The 24,568-nt window shown below is 38.7% G+C and overlaps 1 protein-coding gene across 7 annotated transcripts; it reads left to right on the top strand.

Moving 5' to 3' along the window:
• Nucleotides 1-777: 777 nt before the first annotated feature.
• On the top strand, nucleotides 778-21,636 carry inf2 (inverted formin, FH2 and WH2 domain containing). 7 transcript variants are annotated; one of them, XM_005806172.3, is made up of 23 exons: nucleotides 778-996; nucleotides 7,137-7,547; nucleotides 8,997-9,112; nucleotides 9,209-9,368; nucleotides 9,947-9,980; nucleotides 10,655-10,796; nucleotides 11,732-11,864; nucleotides 12,047-12,586; nucleotides 13,820-13,965; nucleotides 14,066-14,127; nucleotides 14,232-14,334; nucleotides 14,431-14,516; nucleotides 15,223-15,323; nucleotides 15,407-15,477; nucleotides 15,562-15,669; nucleotides 15,764-15,834; nucleotides 16,826-16,946; nucleotides 17,048-17,212; nucleotides 17,474-17,576; nucleotides 18,338-18,490; nucleotides 19,253-20,074; nucleotides 20,336-20,398; nucleotides 21,039-21,636. In XM_005806172.3, exons 2-22 carry the CDS (start codon nucleotides 7,151-7,153, stop codon nucleotides 20,395-20,397), a joined length of 3,696 nt encoding a protein of 1,231 aa, XP_005806229.3. In that variant the 5' UTR covers nucleotides 778-996; nucleotides 7,137-7,150; the 3' UTR covers nucleotide 20,398; nucleotides 21,039-21,636. The 7 variants fall into 7 exon arrangements, 6 of the variants coding, with proteins under 6 accessions (XP_005806229.3, XP_023208884.1, XP_023208883.1 ...); XR_002754506.1 differs by having other exon boundaries at nucleotides 19,253-20,398; nucleotides 21,039-21,075; XM_023353116.1 differs by lacking the exon at nucleotides 20,336-20,398.
• Nucleotides 21,637-24,568: the final 2,932 nt, after the last annotated feature.

A 24,568-nucleotide genomic window follows, 5' to 3' on the forward strand; every position in this document is an offset into this window, starting at 1 on the left:
ATGGAGTACTCTCCTATAGGTTCAAGACATTCTAACTGAAGAGTCGCAATGTAGTTAGAACAGACTGAATAGACTCTGAGTACATGTGACAAGAATGAATAAAGTGACAAAATTCCTTAGGAGATGGCTGAGCTGACTATGACCTTGGGAAAGCAGAATGGGTAGAGCAGATGACATGCCTCTACAAATCATCAAGGTCTGAGAACCAGGACTCTATGTAATTTGTATTCTTCATCTCTCCACTCTTGTTTCAGACACTAGAACCTTTACTTCCAAATTAAATGCTAAATTTACGTTATCTAGAAAGTAGAGTATGCAACTCTGACCTAAAGCCAGTCTTTTTTTTTTTTTTTTGCTTTGCCCAGACGAGATGCTTCTGACACTATCTCTGGTTCATGAGTAGTTTAATACCATAGTTCTAGTCAAATTCCATTTTCTACCACACCTTTTCCTTTCACTTAACTTTACATTATTATGCTTGAATTGTATGGTGGCATATCCTCCATTTGGATAGTGTTAACTGGACAACTGGACAGTCGTGATCAAAATGTAACATTTATTTATTTATTTATTTATTTATTTATTTATTTATTTATTTATTTATTTATTTAGTAGCTTCTTTGTAATATTCTAATTTTAAGTATGTTCTGATTCATTGAGATAATCCCGGAAATGCCTACTTTTTTCATATCGTACTTGCTTGATTCAAACCAAATTATTCTGAAAAGTCTAACAGGATGTTGTAGTACATCGCTTGTACTGTGACTCCTTTGCAAGTGAGTAAAGGGGCCGTGGTGACTGGAGAGCGGCAGGCTGCGGTCCGCATTCCACGGGAAGGGGTCTGTCCTGCCAAGCACAACCCAAACCATCAGGGGTCATCATCTCGTCTATTGTCTGGAAGAGGAAGAAAAACGCCTGCAACGCGCGCCGCTATGTAAAAGTCTAAAGAAGAAGCGATTTTTCCAAACTGAGAGAGTATTTACGGAATAAAACCAGGTATGGCATTGCATTTAATCTGTGATCTGCAATGTGATAACATTTAATTTTTCTTATCTTTCTCGTTTACGGACTGCCATGTTATGTCCCGTGTTATGTGTAAATGTCGCAAACTGAAAACAAAGATGTGCTAATTCTAACAATGTGCCAGAGCTGAATGCAGACTGAGTCTGTGACAGGATGCAACAGTCCTGTCGATCCATCTTGGAGGTAATAAGCGACCAAATTGTAGCGAGCTATATTTACCTATAGGCAGGAGGAAGGGAGGAAGGACGTGGTGATCAAATAAACAAGAATCCACGCAGAGGAATGTTGTTTTGAGGGTGTTTCTGAATCAAATGTGTAGTAACACATGGTTTTGGATGTCCCATCAGTTGCTAAAATATGCAGTCTGAAAGGGGAAAATGTGTAAAAAAAAATTTTTTTTTTTAAAGAAGAAAAAAAAGGAAACTTAAACACTACATGATGTTTTATCTTAACACAGAATATGTGCCTGTAGACTAAAACTGGTCACTCCCTTTAAAAACACAGAGGGGAGGAGATGACTTAAAGAAGCCCCAGATGTTTTCTCTGGCATTTTTGAGCTCCACTTATTGTTTATATTCACTCCAAGGACTCCCTAGAAGTTTAAAAGACAGTTTTGATGTCAAATCTTCTTTCCTTAGTGTTGCATGTTCATGTAGACAAAACAAAATGGCTTGTTGAAAATACTGCAAACACCCCCTCTTATTTAGTTCAATCAAAATCTTTGACTTTCTTGAATTAGTTTAGCAGACAAACGAGGAAGAAATAACATCCAAGTGTAAAAAGAATCCCTCAGCATATGCTTTAGAGGAAATAAAGCCGTGGAGATGTTTCTGCACATTCACAAGTGTTGATGCCGCCACAGTGGCAGTGGGCTGCTGTGTGGGCGCTGGAAGCAGAGGATCTGTGAGGAGGCATGTCTTGTGTGCAGTGAATCAGCCTGCTATTAGCAGTACACGTGGGAGCTCTGGCAGACAAGGTCGACAAATTAAAGGTGCCAATATCTACCTGAAGAGAAAATGCAAATGCAGGGTTTGATTGCTGACAGTTTGGTGCATTACAGGTTCAGTTCAGTAAATTAGAATATCATCAAAATGGACGTTTGTTTCAGTAGTTCAGTTCAAACAGATTCATTATATACAGAGTGATATATTTCAAGTGTCTATTTTGGTTTATTTAGATGTTTAAAATCCACAATTTAGTTTCTCAGAAAATGAAACTATTACATAAACCAGTTCAACATCTTATGACTTAGACAGTGATGTTGTAGGGGATTACCTGGCTTCAACACCCTTCACAGGGAGGCTAAGCCACAAAAGATAATAGCTAATGAGATATCCAAGTAGAGTAAGTGAAAGTTGAGAGGAAGGATAACGCATGGTAAAAGAAAAAGTGCGCATGTGAAAGGGGTAACCTGCTGCTGACTTGACATTTGTCCAACAGATTGTCATTGCCACTTTACAATGACCATCTGTCAAGGTTAAGCAATAAATGTTTATTGCTAAAGAAGCTGGGTTTTGATAGAATGTGGGGTCCATTTATATTAATGGAAAGTTAAGTGGAAGGAAAACATTGCACAGGCAACTACCTTAATTTCCTTGTGAAGCAAAGTTAATTTAACCTTCCGGTGTGACTCACAAGGGATGGACTTTGGCTGCAATCAGTGCGTTAAGAGCAAACATTCACAGATGTATGCCGAACATGTGCTACAACTATGACGTTTCTTGTTTTAGGCCACTTCTGAATAAGAGACACCAGAAATTATTTACCTCAACTATATCCACTCCTAAGGAGAAGGATATAAGGGACTAAAAGAGCAGACAAAATTTGAATAACAACCACCATACTATAAGGGTAACCAAAGACTTTACTGAATACTGTCAACCGAAGTGACCAAAATGCCGGCAGCCAAGAAAGACAACTTCTGACCTAATCCCTCCAGAGAAAATATGTAGCATTGCCAAGAGAAAGATTAGAGATTAGAAACACCAGACTCAACAATGCAGACAAGCTGAAGGCTGCCATTAAAGCAACCTCTGCCTCCTTAACACACCCGCGTTTAATATATTGACCTACATTGGTCCACATTTCTGCTTTTAAAAATCTTTTTATTTCTCTTTTTTTGTCTTTTCTTAGAAACAGAATTTTTAGTTTTTACAAGCTATGAGCTGTAAGTATGTAAATTAACTGATGTTGACTTATGCAAACAATATAACACAAAGTTTTTTTTCTTTTTGAATCAAATTACTGAAATAAATGAAGTCTTAATGATCCTCAAATTCATTAACCTTCACTTACAAATCTGAATCCTTGTGAAGAAAGTCATGTCATACAAAAAAGGGAACTTCTACTGTTAGGCTAACATGTTTCTCAAGTGCCAAGTTTCCTGTCCTGGGAAAGGACTTTCCTTCCTTTTGAAAATTGTTGTGGAAAAAATTACTTTAACAAGAGTGTGGATGAGAAGAAAATAAGAAATTTATTAAAGGCTTGCAAGGTAAGAACTAAAGTCAAAGGAGTCTGTCAAGTCTGCTCTGACTAACAGTGAATTCTGGCTTCCTTTTATAGGTTCTGGTCAGTCGATAATATAACAGCAGGTTGTCACCGTCTCTGGGTATTTCCCAACAAAGAGAAGAGAAGCTTGATTGGATTTTAGGTGACTTCTAGGCAAACTTGAAGAGAAGACATGCAAGAATTTCAATGTGATTAATTACTAAGATATACAGTACAGAGGATGAGATGACAAGTGGCAGGATGCAGCTGTTTTCCATGAGTTGTCTATCCAGGAATAAGGATATTGATTGTTATGCACCAAGGATTCCGTGGAGCCCAACAGAGATGGTCTTGCCATTTGTCTATTGTTAATGAAAGGGAGTTGTTATTTGATTCATAAAAGGCAGCCTCACTTCTGGGTTGGGGAAGTAAAACTTAAATGGTCTCCAGGATCAAAGACATCCCCTCCTTATATGACACTGTAGAAGTCTTTAGGAGAGCATCATGCTCTCAAACATGTCGTTATAGGAGAGCATCTCATGATAACATCATCCAGACACAATGTAAAGCACAAGAGGGGTGAGGAGCACATTATAAAATTTTCCATTACAAAAGTTCCCAAGCCAACCTTGGAAGTTCTGCTCAAAGTTCACACTCCAGCCTGCCTGACGTGTCTTAGTCATAACAGAACCAGAATCCATTTAGCACAACTCTCCAAACTGTTAAAATTCCCCTAAATTTCAGGCGTCAACTTGGGACTTTTGCTCCTCAGCTCCTAATCATTAGAAAAGTGTGATGAACTGAAAGTGAAAGAAGAAACAAGATCACAGAGCATAACTGCTTTTAGCCTGAACAGTGCAGGGAACATTCCATCCTTCTTTTGTGTCAGAGATGAACACAGCTCTTTGAAGGGTATTCAGAAGGCCTTTTGTGAACAGCCATTGTCTGCCTGCTTGCTGCCACGGTAACACTCTTCACAGTGGCAGCAGGACTAAAATGCTGCAGTCAGAATTGACAAATGTCTCACCAGAAAATGTGAGAAAATAATTCCAATTTTTACCTTAACACCACGCAGCGATTTAAAATCTGATGTCGCTTTTTTTTTTTTCTCCACAATTCCTCGCTTTTTTTCTTTCTGCCAAACACTTTCAGAAAAGCGACTCATCCAAGCAATATGCAAGCTGCTTGTTTCTGTAGTTAAATAGCAGTAACGGCTCTCAGGGAAGGCACTCTTACTGCAGGGTAAAAGAGAGCACTCCAGGATTGTTTTTGCATGACCTTTCATAGAGCGCTGGGTTTTTTTTTTTTTTTTCATGTTTATAACTTAGTGCCACATCTGTATATGTGATGCATTCCAAGTGTGAAACCATCAGCAGAGCACATTCAACAACCCAATTTTAAAACCGACGCTCCTACAAAGTCTATGGTTTAAACATTTATATTGATGTTTTTAGGGAAAGAGATTCCCTTTTTTAGCTTGAATGTGACTGTGGGAATGCGCTTTTTCAGGAGCCCAGGCCGGAGTTTATGGCAGTTATTAAGAAGAAGGGGACTTTGCTTTCTGGCACAACTGGCCAGAAAAGGCCAGTTGTGCTGTACATGTGTCCATCTGTGCCTGCACTAGATGTTTTTTTTGTTTGTTTTCTGTTTTCTGTTTCTGCACAGTTTTGTAAATGCATTAATTTTCAACGGGTGTGCCATATTCACATAAATGTTTAGCCTTGTTTGAACTGAATACCTTTGCAGAGAGTTTATTAGTTTTTCATCTTGTGAATCTCTATGCCACTAAAAGGTCACTGAATTTCCAGCAGCCAATGCTAAAGATGAAGCACAAATCCCAGTAAATAAAAATAGAATTAAAAGTTAGTTTTTTTTAGTTGTTTGATTTAAAATGTGAAGCAATATATAGATTTATTTTACGTTATAATCATCCAGAAGATTTTTGGTTTGACAGTTGTCCAAGAGATATTTCGTCAAAAGGAGGGTAAACCACAAAAGACCATTGCTAAAGAAGCTGACAGTGTAAATCATGCTGTATACAAGCATACTAATGGAAAGTTCAGTGGAAGAAAAAGGTGTGGTAAAAAATGAGACAAGTGACGCCACATCTAGCAATGTCAAAATTTACGAATGTTATGTCCATGTACTCTACAATATGTGGGATCAATGCTTGGCATCATGGTATATAAGTAATCAGCACATGGAACTACTGAGTGGTAAAGGAAGCCCACATTGTTTTAATGGTAGGCCTCAACTTCTCTGAATTCATGGGTCTGTAGTATCACATCTTCATCTTTATTACCACATTCCTTTCACTTAACTTCCTGTTAATATGTTTGGATAAAGCACTCTGAACATCCACCTTTTTTAGCAGAAACTGTTGTTTGTGTATGTTTTTCTGCCACATGTTTTCTTTCTGCTCAACTTTTCATATATCATATGACCTTTTGTGGACTTTTATGTCTCTGGAAGGGCAACGACTGTTTGCAGGCCAACTGTCAAGTCTTCTGTTCTGCATTATTTTGGCAAAACATAACATAAGAGGAATGTCTTTAAAAAAAATACGCAAAAATGAAATGTAGACGCTTAAAATATAACAGTGTGTAAATAAATCTAGATATTGTATGCGTTTTGAATTGCATAATAAAACAAAGCATTTTCATAATATCAAAATTCATTGTGGACCAATTGTAAATTTACATTTTTAGAAATCATCTTCATGCCCCTTTTGCATGGTCGACAGTAACATCTTCAGAAAGCACAGTTTATAAGCACTTCATTTAAGGTTGGCTTGTTTGTGGGGCTTTCCAGCCTTTTCATATAGCAGAAGAAGTTTAGTTTACAGCAAAGTTTTTCCTTCAGATGATTTATCCTTGAAGATGATGTTTGTGCTGTTGGGAATAACAGAGCAACCCCAGTTCACAGCTCTTCTCAACAATCCTGAAGGTGTTCTACAGGCAGTCATGGGTTTCAGGATGCTTTGGGGCTCCATTCATCATGACCTTCCTGTTCCTGTTCACTGCCATTTCCTTCTTACTAACAGATAGTAAAACTTTAGGAAAAACTTCAGTTTAATTTCACCCTTTGTTTGCTTTGCCTGGTGTTCCGTTGAGTTGTTTATTTTAATCATACAAAAGAAGAATAACATGTACTCATCTTTGTTAAAATGTTGAAAGGTTTGATTTCTCTCTTTCTTTCTCCTTTAGTTTATAAACTATCCCTGTTTTCTCATAGATTATTTAAAGTGACAGAAGTCTTGTTCCAAAGGGACCAAATTGTTGCGTGCCGCTTTCTTTTATAGATAAAAACACAAACTGTCTGAGTTGAGCTTACTGTGAGAGTAAGCTGGAATGTTTGGCAGAGCTTCTGATGACCGGACTGCTGACATATCTGTTGCTCTTCTACAAAGTGCAGACTTGCCGTTTCCCATTCTCTATTCCCTCCGATAAGGCTGTCTGTCAGTCTGCTTCCTCTAGTTTAGATAGATGTGACTGCACTGTATATATAGCAGCCATAATTCTTGGATATCAGTCACTGGCAGGCCCTTTTAGCAGTCTAAAATAATCTGATTTTCATCCTCTTTTACTGACAAAACCTTTAATGCTTTTCATCGCTCTGCCCTGTAGGTCTACCAAGCACCATGTCAGGGATATCCGATGGGAAAAAGAAGTGGGCAGCAGTCAGGGATCGCCTGGGCTCCTCTCAGGACTCCGACACGCAGCAGGAGGCCAACTTGGAGAGCGCCGACCCCGAGCTGTGCATCAGACTGCTGCAGGTTCCCACCGTGGTAAACTACTCGGGCCTGAAGCGACGCCTGGAAGGCAGCGACCAGACATGGATGGTCCAGTTTCTGGAGCTGTGCGGGCTGGATCTGCTCCTGGAGGCCCTGGACCGGCTCTCGGGCCGCGGGTGCTCCCGCATCGCCGACGCCTTGCTGCAGCTCACGTGCGTCAGCTGCGTCCGAGCCGTAATGAACTCATCAGCAGGGATCCACTTCATCATAGAGAATGAGGGCTACATTAGAAAGCTCTCGCAAGGTGGGTTCAACAAGCTTTCTTGTTAACATGTCTTCATATTTCAGACGCCTCGTTCAGCACATGCTCCACTTCATAGTTTTGTGTTAATTTAAAAAAAGAAAGTGAGGCACGGTTAATCACCCTTTTCCGATATTATGTAATATTTGTTGTGTTGGTCCTAACCCACAAAATGAAGGGATTTTCTGTGACTCATCATGCTGAGCTGAAGTTTCCTGTCATGCACTCACTGCCTTGCAAAAATGTTCAGACCCCTTGAACGCTTCCTCTTTTTGTCACGCTGAAACCATAAACTCCAATGTGTTTTACAGAGATTTCCCATGGTGCCATAAATCCTGATATTTATTTAGGATTTCTGAATCTTTATTGACAAAATAGCTGAAAAGATTTGTGTGCATTTTTACTGAACAACTTTAGACATTCTACTCTGGACTTTCTATGAAATAGCTAATGGTCGAGGAATGTCCTGTTTATCTCCATCCATCTTCCCTTCAACTTTAACTTTGTTATCCTGGCTGATGAAAAGTATCTGAACAGCATTTGCTGCCATCACCATGTTTCACCATGGTAACCGTCTGTTCAGAGTACATATTATTTTGCATTTATTCTTCAAAATTTTGTTTTGTTATGTGACCAGAGAAGATTCTTTCACACATCTGCCTCGGCCATCCACCTACACATGGCTTGAGCCAAACTGCACAAAGTACCTCTTCTGATTTTCTTTCAACAGTAACAGAGTTAGTCAGATTTATGGAGTAAATCATGAACAGCTGTATTTTGTCCCCTGAGCCATGAATCTCCCCAGCTCCTTCATAGTTACCATCTTGGCTTGCAGTTGTACCAATCTCTTTACATTTTCAGATGATAAATTAAACAGTCCATGAGATGTTCAAAGCTTGAGGTACTGCTTTCTACTTTGTTCCTGCTTTAAATCTATGTTTAAGCAATTTTCAATGTCCCTTGGTCTCCACAATGCTGTAATATTCTCTAGCAACCCTTTAAGGTCTTCACACAACAGCTGTTTTTTTCCCCCCCCGATAAGAAAATATTACACAAGTGGACCCAATTTTCTAATGAAATGACTTCTGGACACACTTATAAATAAGTTTCTTATAAATAAGATCAAAAATGGGTTAGTATTTATTTTTTATTTTGCAAGGGAACTGGAAGGGAACAATTGTTCCCTTCCAGTATACTGAAGTTGGAAGACACTATACAGAGCAATGTTTCAGAACATCCTCAGAGCACTGTAAATATTGGATTTTCTTTGTTTTTATCTAAAGCAAAATGCCACATGGGTTGCAAAGTTCAGTTTGAGTAATCTCAAAGACAGCAAGACAAAGCATCCTGCTTGGACTTAAGACAATAATTAAAGTAAAGAGGCAGAAAAATATATATATTTACCAAACCAAAATTGTGAGAACTTAACGTGACAATACAAATATTCTGCAGCCTTGGACACCTCGAACATCATGGTGAAGAAGCAGGTGTTTGAGCTCCTCGCCGCCCTAAGCATCTTCTCTGCAGAAGGTCACCGCCTGGCTCTGGATGCTCTGGATCATTACAAGGCAAGCAAAACAAATACATCTTCCACATGCTCACCTGCTTTGGAGCTCGCCCAAATTAACTGGTTTCTCACTCATCTCTGATTCTCCCTCCTGCAGGGCTTGAAGACACAGCAGTATCGCTTCAGCGTCATTATGAACGAGCTGCAGGGCACAGATAACATCCCATACATGGTCACACTCCTCAGTGTCATCAATGCACTCATCTTTAGCACAGATGACCTGAGACAGAGAGATAAAATCAGAAAGGAGTTCATTGGTAAGTCATTCAGTTTACAAACAAGGTGATCGCAATATTTGTCGGTGGACGCAGAAGGTCAGCAGCGTTAGCTTTGTAACACATTTCTTTGTCACTGGGTCTCCGCTAAGAATAGGTCCAATGGCCTAATTCTCACACAAAACGCCTGGGAACTAAGTGTGTGCAACATTCTGTTTTCACAAGTTTAGCAGCACAGCTCGTGCCTGAGAAACTGCCATCAGTCTTGGATGGATCAAACTAATTTAAGAGTTTTATCTTTTCTTTAAGATGAGGTGCCATCTGGAAATCTGAACCTTAAGAAACACATAGTGCTCCCTATAGAAGCAGCACCCAGAAATCATTGTGGCAGACAAGGGAGCTGCAGCTAAACAAACATGTCAGCTCCCACCACATCAAAGCAATTAGCCACCTGGTTGACCCCTCCTACTATATGATTGCTCACCTGGGATCTCTGGACATCAATTCCGAACTAACAGCACTTAAGTGCTGAAGGATTGTTAAGATAACCTTAGAAAAAATCTAAGACGTGAATGTTGTGATAGTTTGAGCTTCTTTTTTTATTGTTTCTGGTTTTGCAGGCCTCCAGTTACTTGACATTCTGCCAAAATTAAGGTAAGCCTGCTGTGGCCGAGTCTTGTCCTCTTTCTCTCTATCTCTCTGTTAATAAAATTCATGCAGTTTCTTTTATCAAAGTGATTAACAGGCTGCATGTACCTGCAGGTCTGCCTTTAATGGTACTCGGAGAAATACTGGCATAGTAATTTGTAGGATAAATATGGAGGAAAAAAAGGTTAGCTGCAGAGGCTTTAGCAGTCAAGAAGGCTGTTTAAACACTTTCACCTCTGCCTCATTAAAACTTTAACTGATTCCCTGCAGAGGTATAGAAGATATGGAATATTATTATTATTTTTTTTTTTTACAGGATACGTCTTGAAAATAATTGTATGAAATTGTATGTGTTATCAGAATGTATTTGCTGTCCTATTTTCTAAAAATTAGTCATCTGTCTGAAATATTTTTTTATTTTTAAGTGAAAATCATAAATGTAAACCTTTAGCTAATCACATACACTCATAATCCAACAAGACCCTTTTTATACAGTTCTCTTTATGTGTTAATTTCTTTTAACATACCTGTCCTTACGGTAGTATTTGGTAAAACGAAGAATAATAAAGTTGAACCATGTTTTTATTGAGATATTTAAAATTTTAGCATTGGATTGGAGACAGAAATTTAGAGCTTGAATTAAACCGATTTCATTCTATTATATAATATTTGGTTTTCAGAGATCAAGAGGACGAAGACTTGATTATTCAATGTGAAGCTTTTGAGGAGGCAATGGCTGAAGATGAGGAGGAGCTGCTGCGAGTGTACGGAGGCATTGATATGAGTAATCACCAAGAAGTGTTCACTGCACTCTTCAACAAGGTGAGTCCAGCGAACAGTTGGCATTATTCAATTAAGTAAGTGAATAAATGCATGCTTTTGTTTCATTCAGGGCAGTGTAGACGAGGGGGCGACAAACCTCCGGCCACCTTTTTATTAACGCCCACACATCAAAATAATTTTTTAACTAGACAGTACCAGGCACGAAGTTTGTATGGTTCAAAAACTCTTCTGTACCTTCATGTTTCGAACCAGTGGATCCTTGTTTTTGTTTTTACCAGACAGCTGTCTGTCTATGACGCACAAATAGCTGAGATTATGTATTAAAGTACCGCTTGTAAACCCAATTATTAATCGAATATTGAACTCTTATTCTTAGAGACATTGCAGCTTTGAAGGACAAACTTTATATCAGTTTCTAATTGGTGCAGAACGGCAGACAGAAAACATGGAGATATGAAAAGAAAAAACTGATTTGGGAGCAAAATATCTATATTTTTTTCCTTTTTTAAAAAAAAACTTAAAGACCAATAATCTTTTTCTAGGAAACAATCTGTCATGATTACATCAAAATATTCATTATGGCGATGTCATATTTTCAAACAAAATACAACTTTTTTGCAATGGGTACAAAAACACTTGGATTAATGGAACAAGAGCAATTGTGTCCTTTCCATATTTAGAGGAATAAAATGAAGGCATAGTTCACTTGAAAAAATAATAAAGCACATAATTTAACTGTAAATAATTATGTGGCAGTTGGTGTAATGGGGCAGTTGGTGTCGTCTTGTTTTTAGAATGCTAATTCTAATATGGGGTGGGGGGACATGCAAAAGAACTCAAACCAGCAAAAAAAAAAACTTTCTGTATTCCTTTATCATTAAGAATCACAGAGAAGTACAGTAGATGCAAAGTTACAGGTTTCAGATTTTGTCCTGAGGATTTTTCTTCCATGCCTAACTCTAATGTGTGTGCAGGTGAGCAGCTCTCCAGCCTCCCTCCAGCTGCTCTCCATCCTGCAGTCCGCACTATTGCTCGGGCCGAGCCGAACCGATATCTGGCTGGCTCTGGAGTCCATCACCAACAGAGCTATACTCCTCGCTCAGGATTGTGAGTCAGCACTGCAACAGCAACGCATTCACTAAAGACAACACTCAAAAGAGGCCAATAGCATGATTAGCGAGCATTTACCCAGGAAGGCTGATTTAAGTGCATCATTAAAGCGAGGCTGAAAGCTTTGTTACGTGAGAAATGTTAAGTGTCGTTCATTGCCATGTGCGTTTGTTCTCCAGCCCAGATGGAGTCCTGTGAGAAGATCATGCAGCGACTGATGTTCTTCAAGGGGAGGAGCTGCGAAGGCCATCATGAAATAGATGGGCTTGTGCTGAAGGTGGACAAGGCTGTGCAGACCGGTCTGGATCAGGAGGATGGAGACAAACAGGACATCAACACAGCATCCACTCAGAAGCCTCTGTGTGCCTCTCCTCCCCCACCTCCACCTCCTCCACCACCACCACCACCACCACCACTACCTGGAGGGCTGGGTGGACCTCCTCCACCGCCACCCCCTCCACTGCCTGGAATGCCTCCACCACCCCCACCACTACCATGTGGTCCAGGGATGCCTCCCCCTCCACCACCATTACCAGGAATGGGTGGTGCACCACCTCCACCTCCTTTACCTGGGATGCCCCCTCCTCCTCCTCCTCCACCGGGGATGATTGTGCCTCAGAGTAGCCAGATCCTGGGCTCCACTACCCCATCAAAGCCAAGCAGATGTCCCACTCTGAAGATGAAAAAGCTCAACTGGCAGAAACTTCGCTCTGTCGCAGGCAAGTCCTCATTGCTTTCCCATACATCTTAAGATTAACTTGGACTTGGGTATTTAATGTCAATGTGAACATTTTCAAAAATAAACTCCTTCTAAATGCAATGGAACTGCAAGACTTGTTTATATGGCATTTGCAAGCTTAGAGGCTTCCTTCAAAGGGTTTTCCTTTGACACTAACCAACAACCTAAGGGTTGCTGCTGACATGCTGTACCCCTGTTCAGCTAAAAGTATTCCCTGATGACTGCTGTCTCTTACTTGAGTAATGCCACTGCCAAAAGGCACAACATGTTGCTTGGGTGGTTCCCCACATTTCAGTTCTTTAAAGCATCCGTGGGATGTGGTGGACAAACGAGTTGGATGCAACGAGACCCCACTTCCCAGTGCAATGGACTTCAGACCTTTGCTGCCACAGGACACCATCAGAGGTCTAACGGAGTCTCTGCCTCAACTGGTCAGGGCTGTATTGACATCAGTAACAGAGATTACACACTGCTAGGCAGGGGGCATAAGGTTAGGCCTAATCAGTGTATCTTTGACTTGTTCCATCATGCCCAGAACCTCGGGGAAATCACCAAAACAATTTGAATTCCTTATTTTGACAAACTCCCAAACTCTTTGGTTTGGGAGATTGTTCCCTCTGGCTTTTCCTCCCCAGGTAAAATGCATTTGTCTTTGTACTTTCATGATTGTTTTGCAGTGCAATATAATGGAAACGCATACTTTTTTTTTTTACTTTATTCCAGACTTCACTGTTTTCACAGATAAAATTCTGATAGTTTCCAAAAAGGCTTCTTAAGGATTTTGTGATTAAAATTATTGGAAATTCAATTGAAGATATAGACATTTGTCTCTGTTATTTGAGTCAAGTTTATTTGTACAGCACATTTCAAAATGCTTTGTACCATTAAAAACATAATACTGTAACAAATTATGAAACGAGCAGTAAATATTACATTTTGTAATGGAAACAGGTGGGTTATTAGACTTGATTTAAAGTAATTCAGCATCGTTGTAGTTTTCTGAGAGTTTGTTCCAGACTTGTGGTGCATAGAAACTGCACGTCACCCCAAGCTGATATCAGTGAAAGATTCATCAAAATAAACAGTTTCTTCTTTAATCATTATTTAATTTACAGACAGGCTGCATTTTTGCTTACTAATGTTTGGATATAACATTAATCCTAATGATCCTAAATCAGGTTCCCTTTCTTTTTTTTCCCCTCCATGAGCGCAGATGGTCAGTCCATGTGGGCGTCGGTTCAGAAAGAACCGCCTCCTCATGAGCCAGACTACGGCAGCATCGAGGAGCTCTTCTGTCTGCCAGTCACTGAGCCCAAAGACAAGGGAGCAGCTGCTCCTGTGAAGAAGGAGCCCAAAGAGGTGAACACTTCAGAAACATTATTTCAGACAAAACGCATGTGTGCTTTTGTCAGCATTGATGATAACACATTGATCTTTGTTTCTTCTATGTGTTCTATAGATAACATTCATTGATCCAAAGAAAAACTTGAATATGAACATATTCCTGAAGCAGTTTAAATGGTAAGATTTTACTCTCCATCATCTTAAAAACCTATTGTGCATCATGCTATATTTCTATAAGTATCTTTTTTTGTTGTTTTTTTTTTTTTTTTTTTTATGCTCAGCACAAATGAGGAGTTTGTAGCCATGATCCAGAACGGAGACCGAAGCAGGTTTGATGTAGAGGCGCTAAAACAGCTTATGAAGCTCCTACCAGAGAAGCATGAGGTTTGTTGCAATCTTTACTCAAATAGTCTTGGCACACCTGTCTGCTAACTCATTACCTATTTTTGAAGTTTTATTGCTTATGTATTTTTGGCGTAGATTGAGAATTTGAAGTCCTTCCAAGGAGAAAAAGACAAGCTGGCGAATGTTGATCGCTTTTACACCTCTCTACTTAATATACCATGGTAAATTTCAGCTTTATTTCTAGCTTTATTGCATATTTTTAGTTTGCCTCAGCTCAATTTCAAACATTCTACATGGTGGTATATGTGCACATCTTAATGTCGTCAATAAATAAACAATTTTTGTAATTTTTTTTTCCTCCTTTTTTGCCAACATGCAACTACATTTTACACTGCTCAATGATATATTGTGTGTGTTTTTTGGGGAAGGGGTTATGTAGAAGATTAACATGTAAATAGCAATAAGACTTGCTGCATAGCTGTGGCCCTACTTCCTTTTGAAATTATGGGAAAGGCAAAATATAAGAAATACTTTTACTTTTGTAATATTTTAATTTGTCTATAATTTTGCCCTAGTCAAAAATAAAATCTCCTTCTGTGTTGGTGGGTAAAATTTTAATCATTCTTGAATTGCAGTTCAGGGCTGCAAAACAATAAGTTCAGAGGTGGCAAATGGCCCCCAGAAAACTCTTTGCACACCAAGGCTGTACACCATATCTCATTAAAATAATTTTTTTTAATTGCACTTATGTAATCAAATTGTCAGAGACAAAATTTATTGTTTTTATCAGCTGCAAGATAGGATTAATATACTGATGTACAGGAGTTTCCCTGTTTGAATTCAGTTGCTGAAATGGATAAATGTTTTGGTCATTTCAATGATTGTGATGCACCTCTACTTTACAAATTTTTCTATCCATGTCCTCAGTTATCAGCTCAGAATTGAATGCATGTTGCTGTGTGAGGAGACGGCATCACTGCTGGAGATACTCAGGCCTAAAGTGAAGCTTGTCGAGGAGGCCTGCCAGTGTAGGAAACTGCACGTCAGTTGAAATGCGCCTTAAATGCTTCAACTGTATGTAACACTTTTTTTTTTTTTTTTTTTTTCCCAGCTCTCCAGATGAGCACATTGCTGCCCAGTTTCTGCAGACTCATCCTTGATGTTGGAAATTTTCTCAACTATGTAACAACCCCCTACACTCTTATGCATTTACTTGAGGTGGTATTTAGTCATCTTGTGCATTTTTAATTGCCAATCTACTTTCAGGGAAGTCACACAGGAAATGCTGAGGGGTTTAAGATCAGCTCTCTGCTCAAGTTAACAGAGACGAAAGCCAACAAGAGCCGTATCACGCTGCTTCATCACATCCTGGAGGTATACAGACAGGCCAACAGCTGTCCAGACTTATTTCCCTCTCAATCAGTCATGAATATGTTTAATTACCCACTTTGTGTCTTGTTTTCCAAAGGAAGCAGAGGCGAACCACCAGGAGCTGTTGGCTCTGCCGGATGACATAGAGATATGTCAGAAAGCAGCAGGGTACAGAGATATTTACTCATTATCATGACTTTTTCTTTTGGTGCTTGTAGTTATATTCATTTTAATGATGATTGGGAACAAGATAGTTGAGACCACAGCAGAGGACTGCAGAAGACTGATCCTGGGCGGCAGTGCATAATGCAGTGTTTACAGAAGATGCATTGTGATACAGTTAAAGTCCTCAGCTTGACTTTTAGTTTTTGAAATTAAATTTTGAAATTTCTTTTGTGAGGAGGAAGAAGGTAAGATCAGAGATCATAAAACTCAGTGGAAAAATGTAGGCTTTGTTTACATACATAAAACCGCTGTCTGGAAACTGTCAGTACTTTTGGATGTCGATTGGGAAAAGGTTCCACGTTTATTATGCACTGCATCCGCTGTAGTTGCCATTCCAGGGCACTATATGGCTCTGTGACTTTTTGTTTTATCGCAATTCTTCTTACCCTTGCAAGTCCATCCAGTATCTAAAGTGCAAAGTGGCTCAGACACTGAGCAAAATTTGTTTAAGCTAATTATTGTGGCTTAACATGTAGAGGGATAAATTGGTGAGAGTGGTTACTGATTATCACCATTTGTAGATTTACAGATGTTTAATAGTGATGGAACCCACATAAAAAGTGCTCACTCCATCTTTTTTTCTGTCTTGAAATTGATTGGTCACACATCAATTTGATGAATGCTTTGTAAAATTAGCAATTGTTTAACTATGACAGTCATCTGTCATAATTAAGAAGTAGTCTGTCAGACATTGCAAACCTAAATGGCTCATCTATATATAGTATGTACTTCCTGTGTGTGTTTTTTTGTTTGTTTAAAAACTGGTTTATCTGCCTTGGGATAAAAATTGAAAACACAACATGGAATGTATTTTTTAACTTCAATATTTAGAGTTTTTTGTGGCTCTATTGTACAGATGTTTTCATGTCAATTTACTCTTGATTCCCAGATCTGTTAGAGATGTGTAACAAAGGGCTTTCTGGCTTCTTCCTAGGGCCAATGTGGAGTCCATGCAGTCAGAAACTGGTGCTTTGCTCAAACAGCTCAATGACTCTGCCAAGAAAGTGTCAAACTCTGTGGATGAGGTGAAGGAGCAATATACAAAAATACTTGAGGTAAGAGGACATGCTGAAGGAAAAAAATGGTTGCTTCTTTTATGTTTTGTTTTCCTGCAGTTGGATCACATCCTAAGAGGTGGACTTGCTTTTAACTGCAGGAAAACCTAAAGGCGTGCCAAAGTTTAAATGAAAGATTCACAGAGATCGAGAAGAAGAGGAGTGACCTGGCTGTCTACTTGTGTGAAGATGTGAGTCAGCTGTCGCTCGAGGAGCTCTTCGGAACCATCAGAACTTTCAGAGAACTTTTTATCAAGGCACTAAAGGTGAGGAAAAATATGTCAATGCTAATTATCTCAAATAATATCAGACTTACTTTAAAACCGCTTTTTTGTGTGGAGTCTGTATGACACTCCACAGCTGAGGCTGACTTGCATGTGTGGGAGTTCAGTTAGGAATATATGTATCAGTTGACTCAAGGTTGAATGAAGGCTGTTATTGTTTCCACCTAAATGATTCAAAGACAAATTGCGGTGTATATTTGGTACTCGTCAGTGATGGTGACACTCTTTGTTTCCTGATGAAAGGAGAACAAAATGAGGAAAGAACAAGCTGCCAAGGCTGAGAAGAGAAAGAAGCAGCTGGCAGAAGAAGAATCCAAGAGACGGAAGGGAGAGAATGGAAAAATAAGTGAGTTTTGCTCTGGAAATCTAAAATGCTGACCTAAAAATATAGATTTTTTTAAATCGAGATGGAGAAAATTTCCAGGGCAAAAGAATAACTTTCAGTCACCTACTTCAGCTTTTATGATTTTGTTTCTTTTAGTTTGGCGAATAAACACTTATGAAAATCACTGCTCCTCATCAGTTGGGTTTACACAACCTGTGTAGAAACTGACAGGTCAGCTTTGCAACATTGGGCCTTTTAATTCAACATTCAGTTGCTGCACATCAACTTTTTGGCTAAATTGAGCTCCTGACAATTTTATGACATTAATTTACTTTTCCTGACAAGAAGGTTGACTGCTTTTTATTCAAAGGCAAGCTGCATTCTCAACAAAACAAAGAATTTCTTCAGCAAACTTACTTTTGACTGATTGGAATGAGAAAATTGCCTAAAGTTTTCCCCTTTGCATTTATCAAAGAGGTAATGAGCACCATGAGCCCACTTAATGTGCAACCCAAATCCTTGGTGAATGTAGTTTTGAGTTTCTGCCCTGGTGCTTTGAAATCTTCCCAAAAATTCAACATAAAGGCATACTGTAAATATTTACTCAGCGAGTGGTTCCTTATACTTCTGATGTCCAAATAACCACAAAAATGTATGTTTTATGCAACACCAGTGCTACAACGTAAATTTGTCCTATGAGCAGTAATTCTATATTTCTCACCAGAAGTTGTACCTAAGTGTTTCTAATATTTTCATCATTTTAATGACCTTATTTGTTGCAGTAAAGAAAGGCATTATGCCACAAAACGATGGCTGCATCATCGACCACCTCTTGGCAGACATCAGGAAAGGTTTCAGCCTGAGAAAGACCCGGCCAAGGTGCGATTCGGAAAGCCTCTCCTCTAGTGAAATGCGTAGAGATACATGCCCACCTGGTAAGGACAAGAGATGGTGGTCTCCATCCTCAGCTCCTTGCTCCATCCCTGAATGCATTAACCACAAACCACCAACCTGTCTTATAAGATTATATGTGCTTCTCTGCCCTGCCCCCTCCTGCATTTAGCTAAGCTAGTGTTGTTGCAACTGCTTTGTGAAGCTACTATAGAGTTTCTTTGCTTGATGAGCTCTTTGTCATGCCTGCTGTGTGCTTTTGCTTATTGTGATTCGCCAGTGAAGGACAGTAATTCAGCTAATATGTGCCGCTCAGGAGTTTACATGCTCTCATTGACATGGCTGTCTTTTCTTTCTGGCTTTAGAGGAAATATTTGAACCGATCTTTATTTGAAATGGTTATACAGCAAACGGTTTCAATGAATTTACAAGAAAAAGTATGTCATGTCTAAAAGTAACATTTATGTTAAAAAAAATAAATCAGCTCTGCCAATTCTGCTGACTGATCATTAATATGCTTAAAGGTGATTAGGAATGGTTATAAAAATATTAGTAGGCACAAAAACATAGATTTTGTCTTTATAATTTTGCCTCTGTTAAAATACTTTGGCTTTTCTTTAATCCTGACATTATACTGTCTTCCTTTAAAAATTATCGGTGGGGTAGTTTTTAGTCATTCCTTCCCTGAAAAAATTTTATAAATCAGTCATTAAAAGTTAAAACCTATTGAAACTCGTGCTTCGTGGATGCAAACTTCTGACCGGCACAGTGTATCTCCATCAGTACAACCTGCATCTCTCCTTCAGGTTCAAGTGTGAAGTCTGCAGACGAAGGAGCCGCCCCTTCCACTCCCTCCAAACCTCACTCAGAGGATCACCAGCGCCTCGAAGGCGAAGTGAACGGCTTCATCAGCCCGTCAGAAGACACTGCACAAGCTCCACAGCTGAGTGCAGCCCAAGATGGGACAGCAGTGCCTCCCAATCCAACCCCTGGACAGCCATCCACGACGACGCATATTCCTCTGGAAAGGCCGGCATCGCTACAGGATGGTAAAGGCCAAGAGAAACCCACTGCCTCTGTACTGGACACAACACCACCACCTGAGGCTGAAGTTCAACCAGGTCTGCATACAAACAGCTTTTCTTTAGATTCAACGGAGACTAGCGTCCTCAGTCCATCATCCCTGTCCGATTCAGACCTGCTTGAAGCCGTGCTGGACAGCGCATCGAGCCTGGTGCATGACGTCTCAGACGAGTCGGGTATTAGCAAAAGCCTCGATAACCAAGAAGGTTCATCTGTTACAGACACTAATAGGAAATGTGGTGAACTTCCCGAAGGAGATCACAAAACAAGCCATTTACCAAAAGCAAGGGGAGAAGATGAAGGTGAAGACAAGGAATATGTAACTGTGAGGACATGCGGGGAGGATGAAGTTTGGAGTAAGAAACTCTCAGAACCTGAAGCAAGTGTAGTTGCACTCGATGAGGGCATCAGCGGGTGCGACGTCCCAGATGGGCAGGAACCGGAAGATGTGCCGTCGGTCTCTGAGGAAGTGTCCACCTCTGTTGCACCTGAACCAAAGAAACAGCTGAAGCTCTTTAAGCGAAGCAAAAAAAGGAGTAGTCAAGGTAAACCATTCATTCATTACAATAAAGGTCACACTTTGAAAGCTAGCTTCTCAAGATTTCTTAAAAGGGAAGCTATCTTTTCTGTTGCGTTTGTCAGTTTATTTTTTATGTTATATCTCTTGGTGAATTTATATGAGCAGTTTTACATGAACTCATTCATTTTTACGGTACAAATGCAAATGTTAAATACTGAATGGATTTAACTCTCTGGTCAGTTTGTTTTGAATCTTCTGTTTTCCGTTTGACTCTCTGAAACACAAGGTAACAGTGGGAAAAGTGGGAAACGACACACTAAACATAAATCAGGCTGTGTGTTGCAGTGAGGTAGGTCAAATCGACCCGGTGCCAGACTGTAATCAGGATTATCCTAACGAACTCAATCATCGTCAGAGCTCTGTGCCAATAACACGTCATCTGTCGGTCTAACTGGAATCAGGATATTTTTCATCTGTCTGTGTCGTCTGACCCTTCTTAATGCTTGCTCTCCCTTAACACTCTTCAGACTCAGTGTTTGGTCATGCTGAAAACTTTCCTTGAGCTGATTCTAATGCCAATCAAAGCTGGTGGAAGCAAAAACCTGCCGCCGCACTACCATGCGCAGCAATTAATCCAGTACTGATCTCGGTCGGACTTGCAGTGTGAAAGTCGCTGTGGTGTCATTGTTGACTTTCCCCATGAAATCTCACTTTTGTGTCCTCTGTCCATATTTAACTGTCCATTCTCTGGAACTACAAGTGGGACTGTCTACCAACAGTCTCCATAAGCTTTCTGTAAACTTGGCTCTGTGCTTTTAACTCAATGAAAACAAATGTTAATGCATTCAAATGTTTCATCACTTAAATGTGTATTTTTTATTTATTTAGATGCATCTTAATCTGTACATTTATATATTTTTAAATATATTAAAGTGTTTCTGGAAAAATGTATCTCTCCTGTATTCATTTCAATATTTGTTTCCCTACAGGTGATTCCAGAAAAAGGAAATCGAGAGGAAAAAGAAAGTGTTAATTTCCTGCTAGATTTATAAGCTGAAGAAAAGATTTTTAATGATCTAAAATGAGAATATTTACTGCAAGAACTCTCTGAAGATGTTGAAGTTGTCATCAGTCGTCTACAGAATCTCCCCTTGACCAAGAAGTAAAACATCCAGGTCTGATTTTTCACAGCATGGGTGTTGGTGTCACTTTATGTAAATTAGAGTTTGTTGTTTATATGAATGCAGAGCAGTCCTAAGATAAATATGAATGTGCTTTATATGTTTGTATATTTTGTAATAATTAGTGAAATGTGTTTTGCTATGAGTTGTGGTTACCCTGCAGCACCTTTTGAGAAGATATTGTTGGTGCAAGATGTCTAATTTATCAAAACAAAAAAACAGCCTTTGTCTGAATTTATTTATATATTCTAGCAATCTCTAAAATAAATAAATGTAACTTTTAATGTTGAATATATTTTAATAAAATTTACTGTATTTTTTTTTCTCAAAGTGTTTTCCCCCAGCCCTTTCTGTTTTTTTGTTTTTTTGCTGGGTGCTTCATAACAATAAAATTTGCCATGATATACATTCCTGGCCACATTTATTGACAGTTGATGAAAACAAGTAAAACGTCTCCAAATAATTTCATCTTATAACATGATCTCACCTTAAACAACTGTGCAGTTTTGTATGTACTTTCTTTTTGAACATCTATCTGTTGACATACACTGTTCAGTGCAGAGGGTAGTGCTGGTGGCTATTTCCATTGCTCACAGAGCAACAGCCATGCATTAGCACACTTAGTCCAAAGAGCAATATACATACCAATTAACAGTTGCTTTAGGAGCAAGCTGGGTTCCCTGGAGAGAATTCCTACAAGAACAGAAAAAAACTCAAAATTCCAATCAGAAAGACACCATCCTGGGATTCACTCCCATGAATCAATATTTCATTGTGTAGTCCCAAAACAGAACAAACAATTAAAAGTTATTGAACACAATATAATCATGAAAAATGAAAACTATATGTTGCACAGACTGTCCAATATACAGCTTGAGTGCCTCAATGAGTGAATCAGGAGGTCACAAAAAAAACCTTTAAGACCATCAGGGCTTACTTGCTTCAGTTAAGGCTATTGTTCTGGACAAAATTGTATCCATAGCAAATTTCCAAGGTCAGAACCGGTTCTGAGTTAAGAACACAAAGGCAATTTAAGAATTACAAAAAAAAAAAAAAATTATCCCCCAAGACTTTTGTAAAAACAATCAATCAGTTGAAAAGATGAAAGGTTGACTTTTTAGAAGGTGTCCTTTAAAATCTGCTGGAAAAACCGACAGAATTACAGAAAAAAGAACATCATGCAGAGGATCAAGCCTGATGGTGGTGGTGGGCTGATATGATACTGTTGTGATCCATTACCTGAACCATGCCTTGATTTATGGAACCATGGCTTCTGCTTTTTGGTACTAATTCTTCAAGGAAAATACCTGAACATCACTTCATAACCTTTATAACTTTAGTAATTAATGTCACTCTTTTTTGCTACACATCTTATTTATATAGAACAAACATGACAACAGGTCAAGATTAAATAGAAAATTTTACAGCCGAATATAATGTACAAATGACTTGTACCAACGATTTAGTCTTAATTAATTTTAACCATGGTTGATTTCCTGTTTGAGTTGTGATGCCTTTATTTTGAAGGCACCGCTTCCCGTTTAACTGTTAGCGCAAATGCAGCTTAACGGCAATCAAAAGAGGATAGAATAACGGAGCTTATAAAATATATTTTATTATGAGCAGCTTCCTTGATAGAGGCACAAGGTATGTTTATTATAATCTAAATAAACATATGCTCCAAATTTTGTGGTACTCAAACTATGCATTTTAATTACAAAAGTAAATTTATTGTACTTTTGTAAACTTTTTTAAGTTAAGATTTATTGCCATTAAACTTACAAGTCATCAGTAAAGTGTCATTCTTCATTCAGGGCGGCATGCTACAAATTATTAGGCCTGACTTGATTACAAAACCTTTTGCTTCTCTCAGCAATTTAATACTTGAAAATGAATCAGTGGTATTTTAACACTGGATGATAAAAAGACTAAAACTGACAGATAAAATGACATCACTGACGAAACCCATTGGTTTCTGATCGGCGTGCGTGACCACTGACTGAGCAGGTGACACCAGGCTTAACTATAGTTAACCTTATTTTCTTTAACCCACCTAACTAAAACATACATATTTTCTTTTTAGTTCTGCTACCACGAAAACGCTGCAGCCTCGTGTACGGTTTGTTTTCTACGTAAACTCGCGCGAGATTTACAATGAGCAATTCGAGACGTCAGTAAAATGAAACATGATTGGATGGGCATTTCAGCTCATCCAATCACAGATTAATTGTATGCAGATAAGTATAAGCTAAATACCATTGGAAGCGGTACTGACCATATTGCATTAGTTAACAGCAAAACTCACAACAAACACATTATCTTTTGTGCCAACTCTGTCATATTTACATTGATTTTTCTTTCTGACATGTTGCTTAATATGCATTGTTCAATTTTTTATAAACAAAAAAAAAATATTTCAATGTTAAAAAAATAAAAATTGAATTACATTACAGATGGGTGTGAGTGTTTACTTATCAGATTTATTCCATTGTTGACATATAACATTTCAAAAATATTAAATGTGAATATATATGTTGTAGATTCATTAAATATATCTTGAATGTATAACTATAATACATTCAAGTACTTAAAAATATTGAGAAATGTGGGTATGACAGGCAATTTAATGATATTGACATGTGAAAAAAATTATGTCATCACAAGATGCAAGGAACATTGAACACATGAACAAAATACTTGACCACATGTGGAAAATATGACCCACATGTGGGAAATGGGAATCACATGTGATTTTTTTTTGTGGATTATGTGATCACATGTGATTTTCATGGGATCACATGTGATTTTCATGGGATTTTTTTGTAAGGGTAAACCTGACTGTTAACCTGGTCTGGCGCAGGCTAGCTGTGATAAATCGTCGTGGTAACTTATGTGCTGCTGCTTTTGTAAAACCGAGTCCAGGCACAGCCAGGATATTCCAATCCGCTATCCTGACGCAGCATTCGGGTTTCCACTTTTGCCACTCTTTGAATGTTTCAGCTCATAAACAAGCTTTAAGAGGAATCAATTTGCGAATTAAAAATAGTACTTTTATGAATATTTAGTTTTCAAAATGTAAGACCAACATAAAAATGTCTGACATTAAGTTTATTTGGCAAAATACCACTGGTATAATTATTTAAATTTAAAGCGATTAAAAATATGTATTTTTGTCCTTATCAATATACTCAGAGATATATATTTTTTCTGCATTTTCAGTGTGAAAATATATTACTGCATAAGCATCTTTGCCTGTCATGCTCGTAAATGTATGAATATTCCCTCATGCTTCCCTCTGTGTCAAAGCTTTTGAGCAGAGGTGAAAACCACTTGGAGAG

This window comes from Xiphophorus maculatus, chromosome 19, assembly GCF_002775205.1.
Source record: "Xiphophorus maculatus strain JP 163 A chromosome 19, X_maculatus-5.0-male, whole genome shotgun sequence".
Lineage (NCBI taxonomy): Eukaryota > Metazoa > Chordata > Actinopteri > Cyprinodontiformes > Poeciliidae > Xiphophorus > Xiphophorus maculatus.